Here is a 24,925-nt window from a genome sequence, read left to right on the forward strand (position 1 = left end):
AACATAAAAAATTTAGTTACAAATAAAGATCAGTTTAAAAGGATCCTGACAGACTTAGTAGCGGCCAACTCCTTCTACTCCATTGACGAAATTTTTAATACAAACAAATGATTTATTGTATGTATTCATACTATTAGTATTGTTATTTCAGCTTTAAAAAAATTGATATGTTCCACATCCACGAGGATCTCCTCAGCACAGATCTATGGAACGAAAAACTAATCTAATCTAATCTAGGCGGAGGTTGCAGCCGGGACTCGAACCCACGGCTGCTGCTGGGGACGCTCCATCATCCCGCGTCCCGGCGCCGACCCGGCGTCGTGGTGCTGCTGCAGGATCCGGTGGCTATGTCGAGCAGACTACTGGATGAAGAGTCAGAGACGAATTTCACGTTCCTCAAGTTACAGAACTCCTTGTATCTCTCACCAGCGGTTTTGTTTCCATAAAACTCGCGGCTAGTGACGTCGTTCTTATAGGGACCATCCCAGGTGTAGTGACATCCCTTGCCCTTTTGCGGTGGCTAATGATGAGCTGTGCTGTGTTCTGTTGCTTTGATCGAGCAACCCGCTTGCCTTTCTGTTTCTACTGTCCCACATGTTTCCACATAGCCGGCTTCAAGCCCGTGGCGGCTAATGCAAGCCGTGTGGTGGCTAGCTACCTACTTCTTACTACTTTTTCGCTAAAACGTAGCCATCACAGCAAGTGTTCTGTTGACGGTCCAACGGATTAGCGGAATCAAATATTTACATCACGTCTATCGCTTGTTCGTGCCTGATGCTGCCATTTGTATTTATTTATCAAGCTGCGTACTGCCGCAGTCAAATTCACAATCAGACTAGAGTAGTGACTTGCGTATTGTGACGAGCCAGTTGCTCGGCAACCATCGACCACACGTTTTCAATTGGTGAGAGATCTGGAGAATGTGCTGGCCAGGGCAGCAGTCGAACATTTATTGTGTCCAGAAAGGCTCGTATAGGACCTATAACATGCGGTCGTTCATTACTCTGCTGAAATGTAGGGTTTCGCAGGGATCGAATTAAGGGTAGAGCCACGGGTCGTAAAACATCTGAACTGTAACGTCCACTGCTCAAAGTGCCGTCAGTGCCAACAACAGGTGACCGAGACGTGTAACCAATGGCACCCTATACCATTACGCCGGGTGATACGCCAGTATGGCGATGACGAATACACGCTTCCAATGTGCGTTCACCGTGATGTCGCCAGGCACGGATGCGACCATCATGATGCTGTAAACAGAACCTGGATTCATCCGAAATAATGACGTTTTTGCCATTGGTGAATCCAGGTTCGTCTTTGAGTACACCATCGCACCCGCTCCTGTCTGTGATGCAGCGTCACGGGCAACCGCAGCCATGGTCTCCGAGCTGATAGTCCATGCTGCTGCAAACGTCGTAGAGCTGTTCCTGCAGATGGTTATTGTCTTGCAAACGTCCCCATCTGTTGACTCAGGGATCGAGACGTGGCTGCACGATCCCTTACAGCCATGCGAATAAGATGCCTGTCATCTGGACTGCTAGTGATACGAGGCCGTTGGGATCCAGCACGGCGTTCCGTATTACTCTCCTGAACCCACCGATTCCATATTCTGGTAACAGTCTTTGGATCTCGACCAACGGGAGCAGCAGTGTCGCGATACGATAAACCGCAATCGCGATAGGCTACAATTCGACCTTTATCAAAGTCGGAAACGTGATGGTGCGCATTTCTCCTCCTTACACGAGGCATGACAACAACGTTTCACCAAGCAACGCCGGTCAACTGCTGCTTGTGTATGAGAAATGGGTAGGAAACTTTCCTCATGTCAGAACGTTGTAGGTGTCGCCACCGGCGCCAACCTTGTGTGAATGCTCTGAAAAGCTAATCATCTGCATATCACAGCATCTTCTTCCTATCGGTTAAATTTCGCGTCTGTAGCACGTCATCTTCGTGGTGTAGCAATTTTAATGGCCAGTAGGGTAATATTACACGCATTTTGAACGTAATTCATCACTTAGAAGAAGCAGTATCTGACTGGTGCTTCATGGTGTGACACTTTCTTTTTCCGTCAGGGTGTAAGGAAGGTACTAAGATCGTAGCACTAAATATTGGGGGACTACTACGATATCAGTGGGACTGCTACAGTGTAACGTCCCTGTGTGACTATTAACAGAAATCTCGTGGAAGTGCTAGTTTATAACGTGAATCTCCACAAGTCAAAACCAAAACTTGAATTCAAATTGTGCCTTCGTTAATGGTCCGGAATGACTGAGCCTACTGGAGCCATACAGTGCTTCTATTCGTCATTGCCAGTCATGAGATGTAAAACTAAACACTGTGGCTATCAAACCGCTTCCAAAAATACAATAAAATATAAAAAGCAAAGTCAGCATTTCTACAAACACATCATTTAATAGCCCTGAAAAACAATCTAACACAAAAACCAACGATGTACCACGAAGGAATTATCCGAATGCAATGGAAATTTGTAGATTTTATGTACAAATGCAAACAGCATTACATTTTAGAAAAATTGGGTTATGTATTGAAGACGAAGAGCTTCACAAATTGAGCAAGTCAATAACGCGTTGGTCCACCTATGGCCCTCATACGAGCATTCTTTCGGCTTGTCAATGACCGACAGAGTTGCTGGATGTCGTCCTGAGGGATATCGTGCGAAATTCTCTCTAACTGGTACGTTAGATCGTACCTTGCTGGCCAGGATAGGGTTTGGTAAGCACAAAGACAAGCAATAGAAACCCTCGCCGTGTGCTGAAATGTAAGTCCATGATGGCTTGCCATGGACGGTAACAAAACGGGCCGTAGGATACCGCTAGCGTATCACTGTGCTGTGATTGGGCTGCCGATAACAGCCAAAGGGGTCGCGGTATGAGAAGAAACGCCGCTGCCGGTTGTCGGGCTGTATGAAGGGAGGCAGTCACGTTGGCGTCCTACCCCTGTGTCTAGAGACGGGCAGCAGTGGGTTACCAATGTGACTGTCGTCTGAAATTGTAATCATTTGGTTGTCCGTATATGTACATCACATCCACCGACTTCCGTCCCATTCGGATAATTCCTTCGTGGCACTTTTTTTCACTTTTTATTTTTTTCTTAGAGTCTATAAAGTCAGCTGATCATAATAAGTTGGCAGTTGCTTTAATTTTAGTATAAATAACTATCGCGCTAAGCAGGACGCATGAATGGGATCATTGTCGCCAGCGAAGTATGTCCTGTTTTGGCAAGATTTACAGAACTTGCCCGCATGGAGATCACGGTGAAACTAAAACTCTTCCTCAGTCATCCTTGCGCAGCAACCAACTTCTGCGTACATTAAGCTTACCCTTACAGGTTTAAGCATGTGTAATACACGTGTTCGTGCGGTGTGTAATTATTAACCTTTCGTAACTAAATTCATGAGAGGCTGCAGCACAGGACTGCGCAGTGAGACATAGAAAATGATCGAGGCTGGCGACTGAATCGGGCATCACTGTCTTACCTCATTGAGCTAGAAGGACAATTTTTGCCCCAAAGAAAACACGTTCAGCGGTGGAGAAAGTCGAACATGAGAAAATAAAAACTATTAACACTAATTTGGAGCAAACTAACGTAACTTTTGACTGTGGTGACTATGGAAGAACGGCGCTTTAAGCATTTTATTACAATGTGTAAAAATAAGAAATTATCAGATTATTTGTGCACTGAAGGTGGTCTCATGGTAATACAATGATCCACATGATGTATAACGGAGCGACCAAGCCACGTGGACAGGAGTTACATCAACCTCGAGTAAATACAGAAGTTAAATGTGTATGCTATAAAGTATTGTTTGTATTTCCCTAGCATTAGGTCTCTACTTTGAAAGAGTTAGTATGAGCTTGATAGTCATGTTAAATTTCGAGAATGTCTTTGATTTCACCACCTATGCAGACGTTAGAGACATTCGTGAAGGAAACAAGTGTGTACCCTAGACGGGATCGGAATAGAACACTACGTTATTTTACTTTAGGGCCACTAAAAGCATGAACCCAAGTGCGATAAACATAGGAAGCGTGTTACGATCTCATAATTGTAACCTGCGGCCGCGACTCCGAAGATGACCGGCTCTCTCCGAGCTCAGACGAACGGTGGAAAGTCTGAATGGGAACACATATTTCTTCGCGTATCTCGAAAGAAGGCACGAAGACACAGTACAGCGCCCGCGAAACATGCTACAGGCGCAGCGTGCAGAAAGTGAGTCGCAGCTCACGTATCTTTGTCAGATAACATGCGCAGTGCACGTTTTATGAAACGAGGCAAAGTAGTCGACCGTTTTAACGTTATTATATCCATGAAGGAATTTCTACGTTAACGGTCCAAATCATCGATATTTCCGATACATCGATGTGTCGTTGGCAACTTTAAGCACGCAGACGGGCGCGCTTGAGGCGGCACTAGAACAGCAGGGCGTAGCCAGGCAGGTAGTGTGTGTGAGTGAGTGTGTGTGTGTGTGTGTGTGTGTGTGTGTGTGTACTCACCTCGGCTTTAGGCTGCGGCCGGTCTTCACACGAGCACACCCCAGGCGGTCCCGGCGGACCTCTCCAAAGCTGCAACACAACACGCAAGTGGTCTTATAACAAGGAACCGACTCGTAGGATTTATATGTTCAAATGCTCAAATGTGTGTGAAATCATATGGTACTTAACTGCTAAGGTCATCAGTCCCTAAGCTTACACACTACTTAATCTAAGTTATCCTACGGACAAACACACATACACCCATGCCCGAGGGAGGACTCGAACCTCGGCCGTGACCAGCCGCACAGTCCACGACAGCAGCACCATAGACCGTTCGGCTAATCCCGCGCGGCAACATATGAGGTGCATGAAGTAATACGAACTTGTAACACCATCTTGTTTCACATATACACTTTACAAGTAGATCAAAATCTGCTGCCTTTGCAATTAAATTTTGTGAATAAATATTTACTTGGAAATTTGGTAATTAATACGAGGCTGTGTGTAGATCTGTTGTAAATAAAGGAAGAATGATTTCTTATGCACACATAGTTTTGGCAGGAACGATGACGCTGTTTCGAAATAGAAACGATGAGAGAACGAGTACCCCTGCAGCAGAAAAATCTGTGGATGAGAAAGGAAAAGATGGCAATGTGTGTTCAAACACAGGGGACAGCCAAACGAGAACGTGTGGCAAAAACATTTGGTGGTACGCCAGTGTCCACGAACAAATTAGTCAGACCGATAAAAGTAGCTGAATGAAATTGCTGTGTCTTCTGAACAAGACACAGCAAGGCCAAAAACACCACAGGCGCAAGGATGGGAGCTGGTGCCACTACCATAGAGACTCGCCCCTTGCGACATTTCCGCCAGCGACACTGGGGTAAAGATATTGACTTTGCCTCGGTCAGTTGAAGGCCAAGTACAGTCCGCCAATGACCGGACGAAAACGGACAGAAACCTACTCGGAAGATAGAAGAAGAGCAACTCTCGCCCACTTGGTTGACTTACACAGGGAAAGTCATTTAATGAACTTTTAGAAATAAACAGACAGTTGTGAATTTCATTTGCTACACTCTGTGAAGTTTACCTCAGATTAATTGCACTTAGCCATTGAGGGCCTTTTTTGTGTTATATTAAAAGCAGCGTTGCAGACTTCATTGTTCAACTAGTCACAAAGATAAGTAAACCTTTTGACTCATTTGTGTAAATTCTTTACTAATTTGTTGAAGTGTTCTAGAACCTTCGTTCTCCTATCGTGTTACCTGAGCCTGGAGCACAGTTGTGTAATAGTGGCAGAAATTGTCTTAGCTGTGAACTGCAACAGGAGCCGTTTCACGAACACATAAACTCGGTCGACCACAACTTTGGGACCTCGGCCTGCCAGCAGTAGCGAAACTGGCGACGGGGGTTTACGAAAGTAATAGTTTAAGAGCGTGGAGAATTTCAAAATATGAAATCTGGCTCTAGGCAACGTTTTGTATGCCTGCCCAGCCCGGATATCGAAGTGGGGGAAAGGTCAAGCTTGAGCTCGCTCCCAGCACGCCATGGGGGCTCGCCCTGTAACGCGAGAGCGTCCGTGAGCACAGGTGCTTCGCACTCTGTCCGGCACTGTTCACTACTCCACGTAGCATTCCATATGTGGCATTGATAGCAAAGTGATTCACGTTGCCTGTGTTTGTGTTTTCCTGTTCGCATCCCTCCCTGGACTGTTTGTACACCCTTACGATAACTTCTGATATTCTGTGGACTTCGCTTCTGGCTACATGTTCACTGTGTGAGCTCTACCGTCATGGACCACAGCAATAACCTTCTTATTCCACCGGTTCCTGCTTCAATGCCAGTGAGAGTGATCATTAACTGTGCCCTACCTACCTCCAGTAGGATACAAAAATTTTCACATGCTGTTTCGACAGATTTCTGTTAATTGATTATTAGCTACTGAAATGTCATGATTCTGAATCAGATGTTAACTAAACACTTAACTACATGATCTGTGCAAATAGATCAGAGACTGATTTTATTCCCGGCATATAACCGACAGAGCCGGCCGGTGTGGCCGAGCGGTTCTAGGCACTTCAGTCTGGAACCGCGCGACCGCTACGGTCGCAAGTTCGAATCCTGCCTTGGGTATGGATGTGTGCGATGTCCTTAGGTTAGTAGTTCTAAGTTCTAGGGAACTGATGACCTCAGATGTTAAGTCTCATAGACTTAGAGCTATTTGAACCATAGCTCAGAGCTATTTGAACCATATAACCGACAGCAGTGCAATAACTACAGTAATAGCTTAAACTAACAAATGTAAATAACAGATATGCATTCATCTAGGGCTGGCAGTGTCAAGTAGTCGACGTGCAGACATAGTGTATCGAAGTTGCTGTGTCGTGCATCACAGAGGCAAACTTGTTGTGTCACATAATCCAGTGAAGCAACATTTATAAACTTTTTTGTAAATTTGTGGTAAGGTACTATGGGACCAAACTGCTGAGGTCATCAGTCCCTAGTCTGACGCACTACATAGTCTAACTTAAAGTGACTTACGCGAAGGACAACACACACACACACACACCCATGCCCGAGGGAGGACTCGAACCTCCGACGGGATGAGCCGCGCGACCCGTGACAAGGCGGCTCAGACCGCACGGCTACCACGCGCGACCAACATTCATAAATTACGTATTCAAGACATTCTGCCGAATGGTTTGAAAACGACGTAACCGAGTGCAGAGTCTGCCCTCCACACCTGGACTCCAGCGTGTGGACGAATGCCGCGATTTGACTGAAGTGCAAAACACCAGAAGTTCTTTTCTGGCAAAATCATCATGGGTGACAAGATTTTGCGTTAACAGAATGAAACAACAATGGAATGACCTCGTTGTCGACGAGACGTTAAACATTAATCTCCTCCTCTTGTCAGTGGATCCCAGTTGCAGGTTGCCTACTCAGTGGCTCCCAGCAGCGGCAAAAATTTTATTTTCTGTGCTTCATATAATTAGTGACCGTATTCAAAAATTTAAAATGCTGCTCATAATCTACTAATAGGACATATAATCTTTCGTTAAAGTTTTAATGGAGTAACGCAAGTATTTAAGTTAGAAAGAGTGTACGTGCCTCGAGGTTGTGTAGGTCGCTGTGCACAAGCGATCTAGATTGGTTTCAACCAGGATTTAAGAATGATTACTTAGTGACCTGCAACAATTTTTCACGCATTACTTCAATTCTTGCATAACCTTACATCGGTGACGCCTTCCAGAAAATTGTGAGAGAAGAAAATTTCATCGCTTACTACCTTTTGACTGTTCATGCACTTATACTTCAGCATCAGCGGTGGCGTTCTCGTTTATTACTTCTTGATTACTTAACCTATTCTCAGCACATGTTGCAGACATTAGCCACAAATGCCACTGAACTTACTTGCAGTACTACATAACTGTATAACACACAGTACAATAGATATGTCATCATAAACATTTAGACGCATAGAAACTAGTATTTTCCGTAAAATAGAGCGTTCTCTTTATTGTTGTCCCGATAACCGAGAGGCAATGTTATACAGGATGGGGCAAGTAAAAGTGGCCCGCAGAACAGAGTTCCAGGATGCAAAGTAACAAAGCAGAGGAAAGGAATCCGGACTATACTAAATGTTGAAATTGGGCCCTGGTCAGCAATTTGCTGAGGGCGGATCGAAGCTGGACTCCTGGAATTGCTGCAGTCCCATCAAATATGTTCTACTGAAGTTCTTGAAGACTAATAGGGTTGTTGTGGTACACGTCAGACCTGAGAGTTCCCCACACGAAGTAATCTCACACTGGCAGGTCAGGTGACCTGGGTGGCCAGCTGGGGCCGCGACAAATCGGACCTCTGCTAACAGCTCTGCTGGGTGTGAAGATTGTGTAAATGTTGTCCAAGGTTTGGCCGGCAGTATTGGCAATTGCCCCATCCTGTTTTGAATAACTGTAACTATTTTCCTCCACCGTAAATGCTGCCACAAATGGTCTCCATTAGTCCGAGCCACTTTTAACTGGTCCACTCTGTACAAGGTAGTTCGTTCTTTTAAAGAGTCTGAACTGCGGGTTACTGTATGGATAGAGTGCAAAATGATGTAATGGAAAGGCAGATAACGAGAGAAGTTTAGGAACGTGGGGGGTGACTCAGGGATCAGTATTGGGGCCGCTCCTGTTCCTTATTTATATAAATGTTATGCCCTCTAGTATTATGGGTAACTCTAAAATATTTCTGTTTGCTGATGACACTAGTTTGGTAGTAAAGGATGTTGTGTGCAACATTGACTCGGTTTCAAATGGTGCAGTACATGGCCTCAATTCATGGCTTGTAGAAAATAAACTAACGTTAAATCACAGTAAGACTCAGTTTTTACAGTTTCTAACACACAATTCAACAAAACCCGACGTTTTAATCCCACAGAACGGGGATATGATTAGTGAAACTGAACGGTTCAAATTTCTAGGTGTTCAGATAGATAGTAAGCTGTCGTGGAAAGCCCATGTTCAGGATCTTGTTCAAAGACTTAATACTGCCATTTTTACAATTCGAACGGTATCAAAAGTGAGTGATACTTCGACAAGTAAATTAGTCCACTTTGTTTATTTTCATTCACTTATGTCGTATGGTATTATGTTTTTGGGTAACTCTTCTCATTCTAGAAGGATAATTTTGGCTCAGAAACGGGCGGTTCGGGCAATAAGTGGTGTGAGTTCACGAACCTCTTGTCGACCTCTGTTCACGAGTTTGGGTATTTTGACATTGGCCTCTCAATATGTATATTCCTTATTGTCGTTCCTTGTTACCAATATTAGTTTATTCCCAAGAATAAGGAGCTTTTACTCGGTTAATACTCGGCAGAAAACAAACTTCCATTTGGATCGGACTTGTGCAAAAAGGTGTGCAGTATACTGCTGCATCCATTTTCAATAAGCTGCCACTCGAATTCAAAAATCTTAGCAGTAATCCACGCGCTTTCAAATAGAAACTGAAGAGTTTCCTCATGGGTCACTTCTTCTGTCGAGGAGTTCCTTGAAAAATTAAGCTGATTCTTATTGTATTGCTGATAGCGTTTACTAAAACTAATGGACAGACTTTTTTTCAGATTCAAGAACATTTATTTTTGTGTGTTATTACTTTTATGTTGTAAGTTCATGTACTGACACGTTCCATGACCTTGGAGATTTGCTCGTCGATTTGGTCCTACGGAACTTGACGAGTAAACAAATAAATAAATAAAATAAAAACAGCCCTTACAGAACCGGAATTGGTTGACAGGACATGCCACAAGGCTTTGAAGCGTATCTAATCAATGTACACGAGAATAATTTAAAGAAAATGGTCGGTATGTAGCAATGGTGATATCATGTACTAGAATGACAGAGAAAATAATAAAACAATAACGAGGTAATGCAAGACTGATCATTGTATGAAAATAAAACGAAAGGTGGCATTTCTTGTAGCTGGCAGTGTTGTTCTTGTTGTTGTGGTCTTCAGTCCTGAGACTGGTTTGATGCAGCTCTCCATGCTACTCTATCATGTGCAAGCTTCTTCATCTCCCAGTACCTACTGCTACCTACATCCTTCTGAATCTGCTTGGTGTATTCATCTCTTGGTCTCCCTCTACGATTTTTACGCTCCACGCTGCCCTCCAATGCTAAACTGGAGATCCCTTGATGCCTCAGAACATGTCCTACCATCGATCCCTTCTTCTAGTCAAGTTGTGCCACAAAGTTCTCTTCTCCCCAATCCTATTCAATACCTCCTCATTAGTTATGTGATCTACCCATCTAAACTTCAGCATTCTTCTGTAGCACCACATTTCCAAAGCTTCTATTCTCTTCTTGTCCAAACTATTTATCGTCATTGTTTCACTTCCATACATGGCCACACTCCATACAAATACTTTCAGAAATGACTTCCTGACAGTTAAATCTATACTCGATGTTAACAAATTTCTCTTCTTCAGAAACGCTTTCCTTGCCATTGCCAGTCTTCATTTTATATCCTCTCAACTTCGACCATCATCAGTTATTTTGCTCCCCAAATAGCAAAACTCCTTTACTACTTTAAGTGTCTCATTTCCTAATCTAATACGCTCAGCATCTCCCGACTTAATTCGGCTACATTCCATTATCCTCGTTTTACTATTGTTGATGTACATCTTATATCCGCCTTTCAAGACGCTATCCATTCCGTTCAACTGCTCTTCCAAGTCCTTTGCTGTCTCTGACAGAATTACAATGTCATCGCCGAACCTCAAGGTTTTTATTTCTTCTCCATGGATTTTAATACCTACTCCGAATTTTTCTTTTGTTTCCTTCACTGCTTGCTCAATATACAGATTGAATAACATCGGGGAGAGGCTACAACCCTGTCTCACTCCATTTCAAACCACTGCTTCCCTTTCATGCCCCTCAACTCTTATAACTGCTATCTGGTTTCTGTATAAATTGTAAATAGCCTTTCGCTCCCTGTATTTTACCCCTGCCACCTTCAGAATCTGAAGATAGTATTCCAGTCAGTGTATTGTATCTGTTGTCCCCGGTGAGTTATCTGGACGTCTCCGGGCTGGAGCCACGTGTACGTGCAGCCGCCGCAGTCATCAACTCCCGCCGCCTTACAAAGAGGAATAAAAATTCAGCGCAGCCCGAATATCAGCACGGGTAACGAGGCGTGACACGGCTCCTAATGTCAAGCGATTTGATCACGAGCGCCAGGCGTGCCATTGTGTGTTAAAACGTAGGCCGTCGCCACACGTCACGTTACGGCGACTCAGGCTGTATTACGGGCGCTCCGCCGAATAATAACACCCAATCTGTCCCTACGGCGACAACTTGTTGGACCTTCCCCTGGTTACGAAGTGCCGCTCTGCTGTAGTGATCTCCAGCGCGCTACGAAATTTCCATCCCATTGTGGGTACTCAGTCGTGAATAGCGGGGCGGAGGACAAACCCATTACGTGAGAAGGACAAGTGCTCGCCGTCGATCCTCAAGACAGTAACTACGTGACTCACAAGCTTGAATAACTGTACAAGAATATTTCGTGACTTATTAAAATTTGTGCCAGACTGCGACTCGAACTGGCATTACCTTCTTTCCCGTGGTTAAGTTCTACGTGCGTCTGTCTTAGACAATCCTTAAGCTATCATCAGTTTGTCTTTAGGAAAGGTAAGGGCACCACACAGACCGTTCTGACTGTGCGACTGGTGAGGGAAGCAAAACTCTAGAAAAAAATCAACATTCGTTCAAATGATTTGTCGGTACGGATAAATGTTCGAAAAAAAATGGTGCAAGTCTTTGGAAATTCTGAGGAAAGAAGGAGTAAGTTATAGGAAAAGCCATAAAGTATAACATGTGCAAGAAACAAGAGGGAGAAACAAGAAAAGGTGATTAAGAACGAAACCTTTGGATTAAAAAGGATGCAAGACACGAATTTAGTTTTTCATTACTGCTGTTCATTCCACATGACGAAGGAGCAATGACGCGAATAAAAGAGTGGGATTAAATTCACCCTGACTGCAGTGCCGTCAACGAATCTTATCATTGCCACAATGTAGCAGTGATATGATTAGCTGATTGCACTGCTATCCTTAGTGAAAGTTAGGAAAAATCACAGGAACGAAATAAGCGGTCTAATCAGCACAGTGAATGGACTGACAGTGAACCAAGGAATGACGAAAGTGATAAGGAGCAGCAGACATGAGGTTACTGATAAAATTAACACTAAACCTGGGGACGACAAACTAAACGGATTAAAGGGATTCTGCTACCTCTAAAGCAAAGTAACACATGACTGATGAAGCGAGGGGGACAAATACAAGCATAGTAGCACAGGCAGAAGGCATCCCTGGCCCAAATAAATGTGCTAGTGTGGCCGGCACAGAAGTAGAGTCCTCAAGGTCACGACCGCTGCCTGCCTCCAGCAGGGGCTGTGGGGTGTTTTTCGCCCGCCTCTCAGCTTTTTTGCCATGTAGTTAACGTTGGCGGTGCGGTGGGTCATTGATACCGTGCTATACCGAGTGTGCATGTCTGATCTCAGTGTCTTACTGTCTTTATAAATGTGCTCTGACGTGTGTTCAGTGGTGAACAACAATGCAGGAGCAACGGCCTAGTTGTAGTAATCCTCGAGTCGGCGTGCGTAAAGGACGGAAAGACATTTGTAAGCAATCGAAAATTATCATACCGAATGTACTCAAGTTTTCTACTGATCTGGCCGACAATGGAAAAAGCGAGAAATAACTTAAATTTTGCGCAGATTCATGAACTTACTCCTAAAGCGTGTGATGTCTCTAAGTCAACTGTAGGCCGTATTAACAAATCTGTGTCATTGGTAGAATCTTCAGACATGATTGAGTGTTTCGATTCTCTAAGAAAGGGATACGAACGAGAACGGAAATCAACCGACTTTGACGACTTTAACAAAGAGCTCATGTGTAGATCTTTACTAGGAGTGGGTCCAACGGCTAAAAAAACACAGGCAGAACTCTGTGAAAAAATTAATTACTCGGGCTCAGAGACCTCCGTTCTTCTTCTTCTCCGCTCCCTTGGTTTCCGATTCAAGAAGTGTAATGACAGACGGAAATTCTTAATGGAACGCAGAGACATTGCAGCAGCAAGAGAGAAGTTTTTGCGTACAATGGAGTTCTTGCTTGCTGAAGACACCAGGACTATAGTGTACTTGGATGAAATTTGGGTTTCACAGAACCACACCAATAAGTGTATATGGCACGACCCTAAAGGAAACGGCGGTTTGAAGGTGCCTACTGGTAGAGATGGTCGATTAATCATCGCCCATGCTGGTTCATTAACCACATGCTTCACACCAGAGGCCAAACTTGTTTTTCGTGGTGGGAAAAGTTCTTGCCAATCCGATTAACATTCAGAAATGTATGTAGAACTTTTTAAGAATCAGTTTAATCGACTGTTGTCTGCGCTGGAAGAAGGGTCAATTAACGCCAGGTACCACTCCATTCAGATAGAAAAGCTGCCACGATGAAATTAGCGCAAGGCAGATACTATGGAGTGGTTAAAGAGAAAGAATGTTTCATTTTCAGTCGATAAAACGAAGGCTGAAGTCTAAGGAAGAAATCGTAGGTGCCAAAAGAACTTAGCAATTAGATCAATTAGCAAACGCAATGGGACACCAAGTGGTATGTCTACCAACGTATCATCGCCAATATAATCCCACTGGACTGATATGGGCACAAGTAAAGCGAGAGGTGGAGAAAAGAAATACTATTTTTAAACTTGCTGATGTCGAGGAGCTAACACACGAAGCTCTGTTGACAATATTACTCAGCAGGACTGGGAGAGGTGCGTAAAACACGCTGAAGCATTGCAAGAAACTGATTTCTTGAACCAGGGTTTAAGAGACACCACATTGGAATCTGTGATTATACACCTGCCTGAAACAATCGACAGTGAATCTGAAGACACGGAGCTAGAAGATCCTCCAGTTTAGGTAAATGCTGTCTACGTAAAACGCTGACTTGATTTAAATGTTTGTCTATTCATTTCAGTTATAGAGGACATACTGCGAATGTTTCTCCCTCACAGTAGACGTCTGATAAATTTATCACAGGTGGTGGCGATTAGTTTACTAGACAGTAACTGTCAGTTAAAATAAGATTGTCAATTCTGCATTAATTAATAACAAACATTCGAAATCTAACTCCTTTTTTTCATAGAAGGATTTACTGGCTGTTTTGTAGTAAGGGTAATGCAGTGCGTAAAATAGCACATCGTTGTGGTGCTTCTGTATCGACTGTATATATAAACAGTGCAGTAACATCAGAGCAGTCCCAGCACCTATTCTGATTCTCCGAGAAGAGCATAGAAATCTATGATAATTGGCGACTTTTACAAAAAGCTAGAACGAAGAATTTAGAACTTCAGTATGACACAGGATAGTATCCGATGGCTAGAGAAATACGGGGTAACGTCCGTGATAAAATTGATTATTATAGCCAATCACTTCAGTGCACTGTCTCATCCGCCCACTTGGTTTTTAAGTCAGAAACTGTAATGATGGACGAGATTTGTAACACAAGACAGGGGCATGGCAGTAGTAAGAACGAGGTTTCTGTGTATCAAGCACGTATTGCGTGCTGAGAATAATGGGCTTACAGCAAATTTAGATAAATCGTGGGTTTCACAAAACCTTTCGAACAAATATTTTGCTCGAATTTAGTGAAAATATTGGCTTCAAAATAACCACAATTACTTTTGCGCAGCGTATATTTGCGTTTTGAGTGATGGAAGCAATGAGGAAAGATATGTATCAGCAGCCACTAAAATATTTTCGGGAGGTAGGGAATTTTCTCGGTCATATTCAAGCGAGCCGTCTGAACAAAACGCTTGGCGACGGCCTACAACGACTCGCGAGCGGCTGCGCACAGAATATAACGGAAGTAACTTCCCTCTGTAAGTGATACAATAAAATAATGATGTCTGAAATCTTACCAAAAATTATTTTGTAGTTTTCTTAAAACCTTTCTCGTGGGGAGTTTCTTCACAGACCTACGGAACAAAAATTCATCAGCGACTACATTTTTCGCTACGCAGTCGGCACAGTTTTATTTTTACTCAGAATATTTTTATGTATCCGAAATAAAAGACGTAGCACGCATCTGTAAACTTTGAGGATGTTCATAGTTTTTTCATAAGTTTCCTTTAATTTAGGTCTATGGTCACAACTTTTTTCTGTTTAACAGATTTCCGGTTTCGATCTTTAATGACCATCATCAGATCTGTCTCATAACAACAAAGTACCCGGTAATCTGTTAAACAGAAAAGATTGTGACCATAGACGTAAATTAAAGGAAACTTATTACATATACGGGTCACTGTGTTTTTTCGCGACGATGTCGCAGCTTGTGAAAATAGTTTTTTCAGTCCAATTACATTAGTGATTCTGTTACTACCACAGATTAAGGTAAAAAAAATTATTTTCCTCCAAAATTTCTAGTAATTTAGTTTTCATTTTTTTTCCTAGCAGCTAGTGAGAATTTTCTTTTGGAAAGTACTCCATCATATTCTGGACTAAAAAACAGAGTTGCCCAATATATATTATTTTTTAATTTTTACGAACATTTGAAATTATCACTATAAAAAACTGGCAATGCTGTAATATTGCGAGATGACCTTGACTCCCTATTTTCGTACCGGTCACTATACTATCAAACTGAAAGGTGTCAGTCAATCCAGCTTTCATATAATTTTGTGGCTTTACCAATTTCTACAGAGTCATTTCCCTGCCTTTGCGTTCTCATATTCTTTGCGCACCATGGATAAAGAACACAGTGGGAATCAAAACTGGAGTGTTTTATTTTCATTCTGATTACATTTGATATTCAGCACACCAGGTACCTGTGGCCACATTTCCCAAGCATAGTTGATAGCTGGATCGAATAAATATAAGTGTAATTCCAAATATATGCAGCTTGGAGAATTTACATGTATTTTCTTGATTCAGTTTTGCAGCAGAGGCCTGAGAATGGCAGTTGCGTTCAACTTTAGCTGAACTGAGGCGCCACATAGGCCGAGCGTTATGTGAGAAAGTTTCACAGTGAGTGCCCTCATGATTGGCTGCTTCTAACTCTAGTGCGAGGGGTGCGTTTCTTCATATTTTAGATTCTGAATTTTGAGGACCTGTAAGCAGGCGCCTCTTCTGTTGACAGGAGGTGTCTGACATTACTGACAAATTCGAATTGTTCATTGGTCAGTTCGCCCCCTCCATGCTTGTTCGGTCTATACCCACGGAAGGTTGGAATTTGTAGAGAGATGTATTACAGGGGGTGATTGTTAGAAGTACCGCTGAGCTGGTCTGTGGCAAGTGTGATGTGCCGCACCTGTGCACACTTTTGCCCGGAGTTTGGATGGAAGTTGGTTCAGAAGTTTCCGTACCTGTAAAATCATTACTTAGAAATGTTATGGGATTCCTATGAGTGATAATTCAGATGGGGCAGTACGTCCTCCTTACTCGGCCAAGTGCATGCCATGAATGGTGTTTCTGTTCTTGAGTTCCGTATTTCTTTCCGTTGCGAGAAACAATCCAATTTTGAACAACTTGTGCTAGAGAATGGTGAATACTGTATTCGGTTATTCTGTGAATGTCTTAGTCTTGACGTGTGAGCATAAGTGCATTCATGTTGCGCCCCAGCCCCTGTCCAATCCCTGGTGAGTAATGACAATTAATGCAGTTTGCTCGAATGAAACCATAGTGTAAGACTTTATACACGTTAAATGTACAGGAATACATTCCACTTTGTTAATAAAAGTGCTTTATCAGATTAGTTTGTCAAACTTTCCTCGAATGCGCATGCCTGCCCTTCTCCTGTCTTCACTAGCCTCACGTGCCCTGTAAGAGAAAGTTCCTAGAAGTATGCACTGAAGTTCAAATCCTGATTCGTCGACATAAAGTCCTGGAGTAAGAATTCAGTTGCCCGTTTCCTTTGTGATTGATCCTTCAGGTAAAATGTAATTACGATTTCTGGGTCCTCAGACAACTTGGCACACAGGGGAAGGTAGCCATCATTAAGCACTATTTATTAAATATGAAACTCGCTACTACGAAAATTCCTTGGTATTGGGAGAAAGATCTTCCGCGCCGTTATTTAGACGTGTTTGAGACTAGAAAAACACAGGGCGTTTTTAAAACGTCGGCTTTAATCCGAGAAATAAGTTTATATGTACATTTCGAGTACAACACTGCGTGGTACTGATTCATCGATTATAGAAAAACCAGAGAGAAAGTGAATCGAAGATTTTAAGTTATAGTGCTATAGAAATGTTGAAAATTACGTGGACTTATAAACAATAATGAGATTCTTTGTAGAATCGGCGAAAAGAGAAACACATATAAAATGCTAAAAACATGAAGCGCTCAGGATAATATGACGTGAGTTAAAACATCATGGTAAAAAGTGTAGGGGGAAGGCAGATTCGTTTAAATTCAGCTTCAATTGAGGACGTAGTGTTCCGCTCCTAAGGTGAAAAAGATGGGACTTGAGCGGAAATGAAGCCTTTGACGGCGTTGTCTTTTGCCGCCTTTGATTTTCGTGTCTCTAAATCCAAAAGTGTAGTAGGGCTTCTTCTTTCAACAAAGCGCTCTTGAGAAATTAAATTTCAAGAACAAAGGCGAAACTGAAATATCTGTCCTCGTCATGAACGCACCTGAAAAGTAAATGAACAAGTATCTCTTTACTCAATTATTAAACAAATTTTACTTCACTTTTTCGTGTCAAGAGATGAATGTAACTCAGCCCGAAACTGAACTTCGTCGAATGCTTCCTTGCCTCTCTGCCACGATTAATCGACAGTACCTTAACTGGGATAGGTCAGGGGATGTTGCATATCCTGACACTAGAAGCAATCATCTCTGTAGTCGTCATATTCATCTATTATGTCCCACTTTATCAGGTTTGTCTTCAATCGTGTTATACCCGTCCTGCTGCGGTAGGGTCTCTTCCAAATCTTCCGTCCCCAGTTCCCCCAGCAGGTGTCCCCTGTAGTGTAGGGTAGTCGTTTGGAGTATCATCAAGTCCTTTCTTCACGTGCCACTTGCGTGGTATAATTCTTACAGGATGGCAGGAAGCTGCAGATAAGGAGTGACGCTCATCGACGATGTCTCGCTCTTCGGACGTCGCGGTCGGTAATGCCATCCGCCTTCCACAGTTTAACCAGCGGCGTTGATATCACGCAGCATGTTACGTTTAAGCTTTAGTTGACCATTTAGACGTGTACACGTCTGCATGAGACTGAGGAGACAATGGAGCACCCTCCACGGGCGTACCCTACAAACGGAGAATGTCGCCGTCCTCTCGAAACGTTGGGATGGAAAGCTACACGAACCCTTCCACAAACGGAAATCAAAGTTAATTAAATTAAAAATTTAGCCTTCTGGAGCGAGATCTATAAATTTTTAAAAGTTCCTGATTTAATGGTCACCTCACTTATATCAGCACTGAACTTCACTTGGAGTCCTAGAAGTGTTTACCGAACATTTACTGACTGCTTGCCGCGCAGGGTAGCCGCGTGGTCTAGGGCGCCTTGTATTGTTTCGAGCGGCTTCCCCCGTCGCTGGTTGGAGTCCTCCCTCGCGCATGTGTGTGTGTGTGTGTGTGTGTGTGTGTGTGTGTGTTTTGTCCTCAGCGTAAGTTGGTTTAAGTTATATTAAGTACTGTGTAAGCTAAGGGATCGATGACCTCAGCAGTTTGGTCCCGTAGGAACTTACCACACATTTCCAAATTTTTCAACTCCTTGTCTTCCCGTTAGCAGCGAGTTGCTGCAGTATATTACCATTCCGGCTCTCATGTACGCCCAGGAGTTCAAAACGGTGGCAAGTCAGACGAATACGCTATGACAAGGGACGTTGTGTTAGGTGTGTGTGCTACCGTTTCTCCATTCGCCGAACTTCATGAAGCAATTCAAACATTTTTAGACGTGATTCTACACGCTTTTCGTTACTTGGAGAGCGAGTTCAGGTATGTCGTGTTTTATCTTCCTCCTCCTGGTGGTTTTTGACAGTGGTAATTAAAACATTTCTTCGACCTATGGTTGTACGAAACTTATTCGTGAGAAATGTTGTCCACTACTATGCGCGACACTGGCAGTTTGTCTGCATCCTTTTGATAACAAGTGCATGGAGTGTTGCAAACCTCTTAAATAAGTTTCTGTTGCTTACAACTTGGGGTTATCGAGTTCAGTAAACAGTACAATGGAATATCTGAGATCAATCTCTACAAATAGCTTCAGTAAAAAGGAAAGGAGACTCACTTCTCCCAAAAAAGTAGCATCCATCATAAAACGTTTAAAATCAGAGTACTCTAGTGGTTATGAAAACATATCAACGAAGTTAATCAGAGAGTGTTCATCTCAGTTGAGTTCTGTCTTACGTTATTGTGTAACAATCTCTTTTCAGCGAGGCATTTTTAGAATGGCTAAAATATGCCGAAGATGAGCTTCTTTACAAGAAGGAGGATGAAGGGATACGGTCAAACTATCGACAAATTTCACTTTTGCCGGTTTTTCTAAAATATTTGAAAAGATTGTGTTTAAGAGTCTTCTTAAGCATCTGACTCCAAGCAATATATTGTCCAATTCACAGTTAGGGATCCTTAAGGGTTCCGATATAGAGAAGGCTATTTACACGTACGGTAAGAATGTACTTAATTCATTAGATAACAAATTAGAGGCCACTAGCATTTTCTGTGACCTGTCAGAATCCTTTGATTGTGTGAATTTTATGGCGTACTGACAGTGTTGCAAAATGGTTCGAGTCTGAACGAACTGACAGGAAACCAAGGGCGTCATTGCGAAATACCTGTGGAATAAGCAATCAGAATTTATCTGATTGGGAATTAATTACATGTGGTGTTTCTCAAGGTTGCATCATAAATCCCTTGCTTTTTTTATGTACATTAATCACCTCTGGTCTGCTACTTTGACAGATGCTGAGACTGTTTTGGTTGCAGATGATACATTCATTGCAATAAACGCAAGTCAAATACAGATTTAGAAATGGCTGCAAACAAAATTTTCACTGACATTAATAAATGGTTCAGGGTTAATTCACTGTCATTAAACTTTGAAAAGACCCACTATAGGCAGTTCACAGCCTGTAAGAGATTTCCTCCCAACATGTGTGTAACATATGAAGATATGCAGATAAAAGAGGTTAACAGTGTTAAACTTCTAGGATCACAAATCGATAATAAATTCATTTAGGAAGGGCATGCCACAGAATTGCTGAAGCATCTAAACAAGTCTGCATTACGAATGATCTCATATGTAGGAGATATAAATATGAAATTTTAAAAACCTTGCATACTTTGCTTACTTTCATTCTACTATGAGTATAGATCCACGTTTTGGATTAGCTCATTAAACCGACCAAAATTTTTAGAATCTAAAAATGTGTAATAAGACTCATTCGTGGTGTACATTAAAGGACATCATGAAGAAACCTGTTCAAGGAACTGGTTAATCTAATCACAACTTCTCAGTACATTTGTACCTTAATGAAATTTGTTGCAAATAATATGTCTCCATCTGTCACCAATAACTCAATAAGTAGAGTCAGTACTAGGAATGAGAACAATCTACATATGGGCCTAAAATCATTTATCTTGGTCCAAAAAGGGGTGAAATATAAAGGAAAAAACATTTCCAGTAAATTAAAAGTGCCAGTAACATTGGAAAGATAGCGCAGTTTAAAGGGTGTTTGAACGACGTTTTGGTAGGCAACTAATTCTACTCTTAGATGAATGTCTTAATGGGGACTGTTCGACCAGCTTGATTAAAAATGTCTATTTCATTTCAGTTTTGACATCACTTGGTCACAACAGTCTATATTAGGTATTTTGTGTATGATAAAACTATTAAAATGCATGGTCATGTTTCATTCTGGCAGTGAATTAATTCAGTATACATTAGTAGTTCCAGTTTACTGTAATGTGTTTATATATTTTGACAATCTCCTAAAAAATGATCAGGGAAGTGGGTATTATATTCTAGTGTCCTGTATTTTATGTTATAGTTTCTGACATGCTCCACACCCACGAGAATCACCTTATTTGTTGGACTAAGGAACTAGAACTTAATCTATCTCACCTAATCAAGCAGCAATCGGTATTGTAGTTGTAAACTGTCGAAGTTGGGTTGGTAAAGTACCGGAACTTCAAGCGCTGATAGAAAGCACCGAAGCTGAAATCGTTGTAGGTACGGAAAGCTGGCTGAAGCCAGAGATAAATTCTGCCGAAATTTGTACAAAGGCACAGACGGTGTTTAGAAAGGATAGATTGCATGCAACCGGTGGTGGCGTGTTTGTCGCTGTTAGTAGTAGTTTATCCTGTAGTGAAATAGAAGTGGATAGTTCCTGTGAATTATTATGGGTGGAAGTTATACTCAACAACCGAGCTATGTTAATAATCGGCTCTTTTTACCGACCTCCCGACTCAGCAGCATTACTGGTAGAACAACTGAGAGAAAATCTGGAATAAATTTCACATAGATGTCTTCAGCATGTTATAGTCTTAGGTGGAGATTTCAGTTTACCAGATATAGACTGGGACACTCAGATGTTTAGGACGGGTGGTAGGGACAGAGCATCGAGTGACATTATACTGAGTACACTATCCGAAAATTACCTCGAGCAATTAAACAGAGAACCGACTCGTGGAGATTACATCTTGGACCTACTGATAACTAAGAGACCCGAACTTTTCGACTCTGTAAGCGCAGAACAGGGAATCAGTGATCATAAGGCCGTCGCAGCACCCCTGAATATGGAAGTAAAAAGAATATAAAAAAGGGAGGTAGGTTTATCTGTTTAGCAAGAGTAATAAGAGGCAGATTTCAGACTACCTAACAGATCAAAACGAAAATTTCTGTTCCAACACTGACAATGTTGAGTGTTTGTGGAAAAAGTTCAAGGCAATCGTAAAATGCGTTTTAGACAGATACGTGTCGAATAAAACTGTGAGGGACGGGAAAAACCCACCGTGGTACAACAACAAAGTTAGGAAACTACTGCGAAAGCAAAGAGAGCTCCACTGCAAGTTTAAACGCAGCCAAAACCTCTCAGACAAACAGAAGCTAAACGATGTAAAAGTTAGCGTAAGGAGGGCTATGCGTGAAGCGTTCCGTGAATTCGAAAGTAAATTTCTATGTACCGACTTGACAGAAAGCCTACGAAGTTCTGGTCTTACGTTAAATCAATAAGTGGATCGAAACAGCATATCCAGACACTCTGGGATGATGATGGCATTGAAACAGAGGATGACAAGCGAAAAGCTGAAATACTAAACACTTTTTTCCAAAGCTGTTTCACAGAGGAAGACCCCACTGCACTTCATTTTCTAAATCCTCGCACGAACGAAAAAATGGCTGACATCGAAATAAGTGTCCAAGGAATAGAAAAGCAACTGAAATCACTCAGCAGAGGAAAGTCCACTGGACCTGATGGGATACCAATTCGATTCTACACAGAGTACGCGAAAGAACTTGAACCCCTTTTAACAGCCCTGTACCGCAAGTCTCTAGAGGAACGGAGGGTTCCAAATAATTGGAAAAGAGCACAGGTAGTTCCAGTTTTCAAGAAGTGTCGTCGAGCAGATGCGCAAAACTATAGGCCTATATCTCTGACATCGATCTGTTGCAGAATTTTAGAACATGTTTTTTCCTCGCGTACCGTGTCATTTCTGGAAACCCAGAATCTATTCTGTAGGAATTAACATGGATTCCTGAAACAGCGATCGTGTGAGACCCAACTCGCTTTATTTGTTCATGAGACTCAGAAAATATTACATACAGGTTCCCAGGTAGATGCCATTTTCCTTGACTTCCGGAGGGCGTTCGATACAGTGCCGCACTGTCGCCTGATAAACAAAGTAAGAGCCTACGGAATATCAGACCAGCTGTGTGGCTGGATTGAGGAGTTTTTAGTAAACAGATCACAGCATGTTGTTCTCAATGGAGAGACGTCTACACACGTTTAAGTAACCTCTGGCGTGCCACAGGGAAGTGTTATGGGACCATTGCTTTTCACAATATATATACACTCCTGGAAATTGAAATAAGAACACCGTGAATTCATTGTCCCAGGAAGGGGAAACTTTATTGACACATTCCTGGGGTCAGATACATCACATGATCACACTGACAGAACCACAGGCACATAGACACAGGCAACAGAGCATGCACAATGTCGGCACTAGTACAGTGTATATCCACCTTTCGCAGCAATGCAGGCTGCTATTCTCCCATGGAGACGATCGTAGAGATGCTGGATGTAGTCCTGTGGAACGGCTTGCCATGCCATTTCCACCTGGCGCCTCAGTTGGACCAGCGTTCGTGCTGGACGTGCAGACCGCGTGAGACGACGCTTCATCCAGTCCCAAACATGCTCAATGGGGGACAGATCCGGAGATCTTGCTGGCCAGGGTAGTTGACTTACACCTTCTAGAGCACGTTGGGTGGCACGGGATACATGCGGACGTGCATTGTCCTGTTGGAACAGCAAGTTCCCTTGCCGGTCTAGGAATGGTAGAACGATGGGTTCGATGACGGTTTGGATGTACCGTGCACTATTCAGTGTCCCCTCGACGATCACCAGTGGTGTACGGCCAGTGTAGGAGATCGCTCCCCACACCATGATGCCGGGTGTTGGCCCTGTGTGCCTCGGTCGTATGCAGTCCTGATTGTGGCGCTCACCTGCACGGCGCCAAACAGGCATACGACCATCATTGACACCAAGGCAGAAGCGACTCTCATCGCTGAAGACGACACGTCTCCATTCGTCCCTCCATTCACGCCTGTCGCGACACCACTGTAGGCGGGCTGCACGATGTTGGGGCGTGAGCGGAAGACGGCCTAACAGTGTGCGGGACCGTAGCCCAGCTTCATGGAGACGGTTGCGAATGGTCCTCGCCGATACCCCAGGAGCAACAGTGTCCCTAATTTGCTGGGAAGTGGCGGTGCGGTCCCCTACGGCACTGCGTAGGATCCTACGGTCTTGGCGTGCATCCGTGCGTCGCTGCGGTCCGGTCCCAGGTCGACGGGCACGTGCACCTTCCGCCGACCACTGGCGACAACATCGATGTACTGTGGAGACCTCACGTCCCACGTGTTGAGCAATTCGGCGGTACGTCCACCCGGCCTCCCGCATGCCCACTATACGCCCTCGCTCAAAGTCCGTCAACTGCACATACGGTTCACGTCCACGCTGTCGCGGCATGCTACCAGTGTTAAAGACTTCGATGGAGCTCCGTATGCCACGGCAAACTGGCTGACACTGACGGCGGCGGTGCACAAATGCTGCGCAGCTAGCGCCATTCGACGGCCAACACCGCGGTTCCTGGTGTGTCCGCTGCGCCGTGCGTGTGATCATTGCTTGTACAGCCCTCTCGCAGTGTCCGGAGCAAGTATGGTGGGTCTGACACACCGGTGTCAATGTGTTCTTTTTTCCATTTCCAGGAGTGTATAAATCACCCAGTAGATAGTGTCGGAAGTTCCATGCGGCTTTTAGCGGATGAAGCTGTAGTAAACAGAGAAGTTGCAGCATTAGAAAATTGCAGCGAAATGCAGGAAGATCTGCAGCGGATAGGCACTTGATACAGGGAGTTGCAACTGACCCTTAACATAGACAAATGTAATTTATTGCGAATACATAGAAAGAAGGATCCTTAAATGAATGATTATATGATAGCGTAACAAACACTGGTAGCAGTTACTTCAGTAAAATATCTGGGAGTATGTGTACGAAACGATTTGAAGTGGAATGATCATATAAAATTAGTTGTTGGTAAGGCGAGTGCAAGGTTGAGATTCATTGGGAGAGAAAATGTAGTCCATCAACAAAGAAGGTGGCTTACAAAACCCTCGTTCGACTTATACTTGAGTATTGCTCATCAGTGTGGGATCCGTACCAGG

The 24,925-nt window shown here is 43.2% G+C and overlaps 1 protein-coding gene across 1 annotated transcript in view; it reads right to left on the reverse strand.

The window, feature by feature from the left end:
• Nucleotides 1-24,925, reverse strand: part of LOC126474854 (collagen alpha-1(XVIII) chain-like) — a 513,154-nt gene that overhangs the window by 380,586 nt on the left and 107,643 nt on the right. Inside the window, exon 4 of the mRNA XM_050102334.1 lies at nt 4,512-4,580. Coding sequence (XP_049958291.1) covers nt 4,512-4,580 — 69 coding nt within the window. The remainder of the gene's footprint in view (nt 1-4,511; nt 4,581-24,925) is intronic.

This window comes from Schistocerca serialis, chromosome 4 (assembly GCF_023864345.2).
Source record: "Schistocerca serialis cubense isolate TAMUIC-IGC-003099 chromosome 4, iqSchSeri2.2, whole genome shotgun sequence".
NCBI classification, from domain to species: Eukaryota; Metazoa; Arthropoda; class Insecta; order Orthoptera; family Acrididae; genus Schistocerca; species Schistocerca serialis.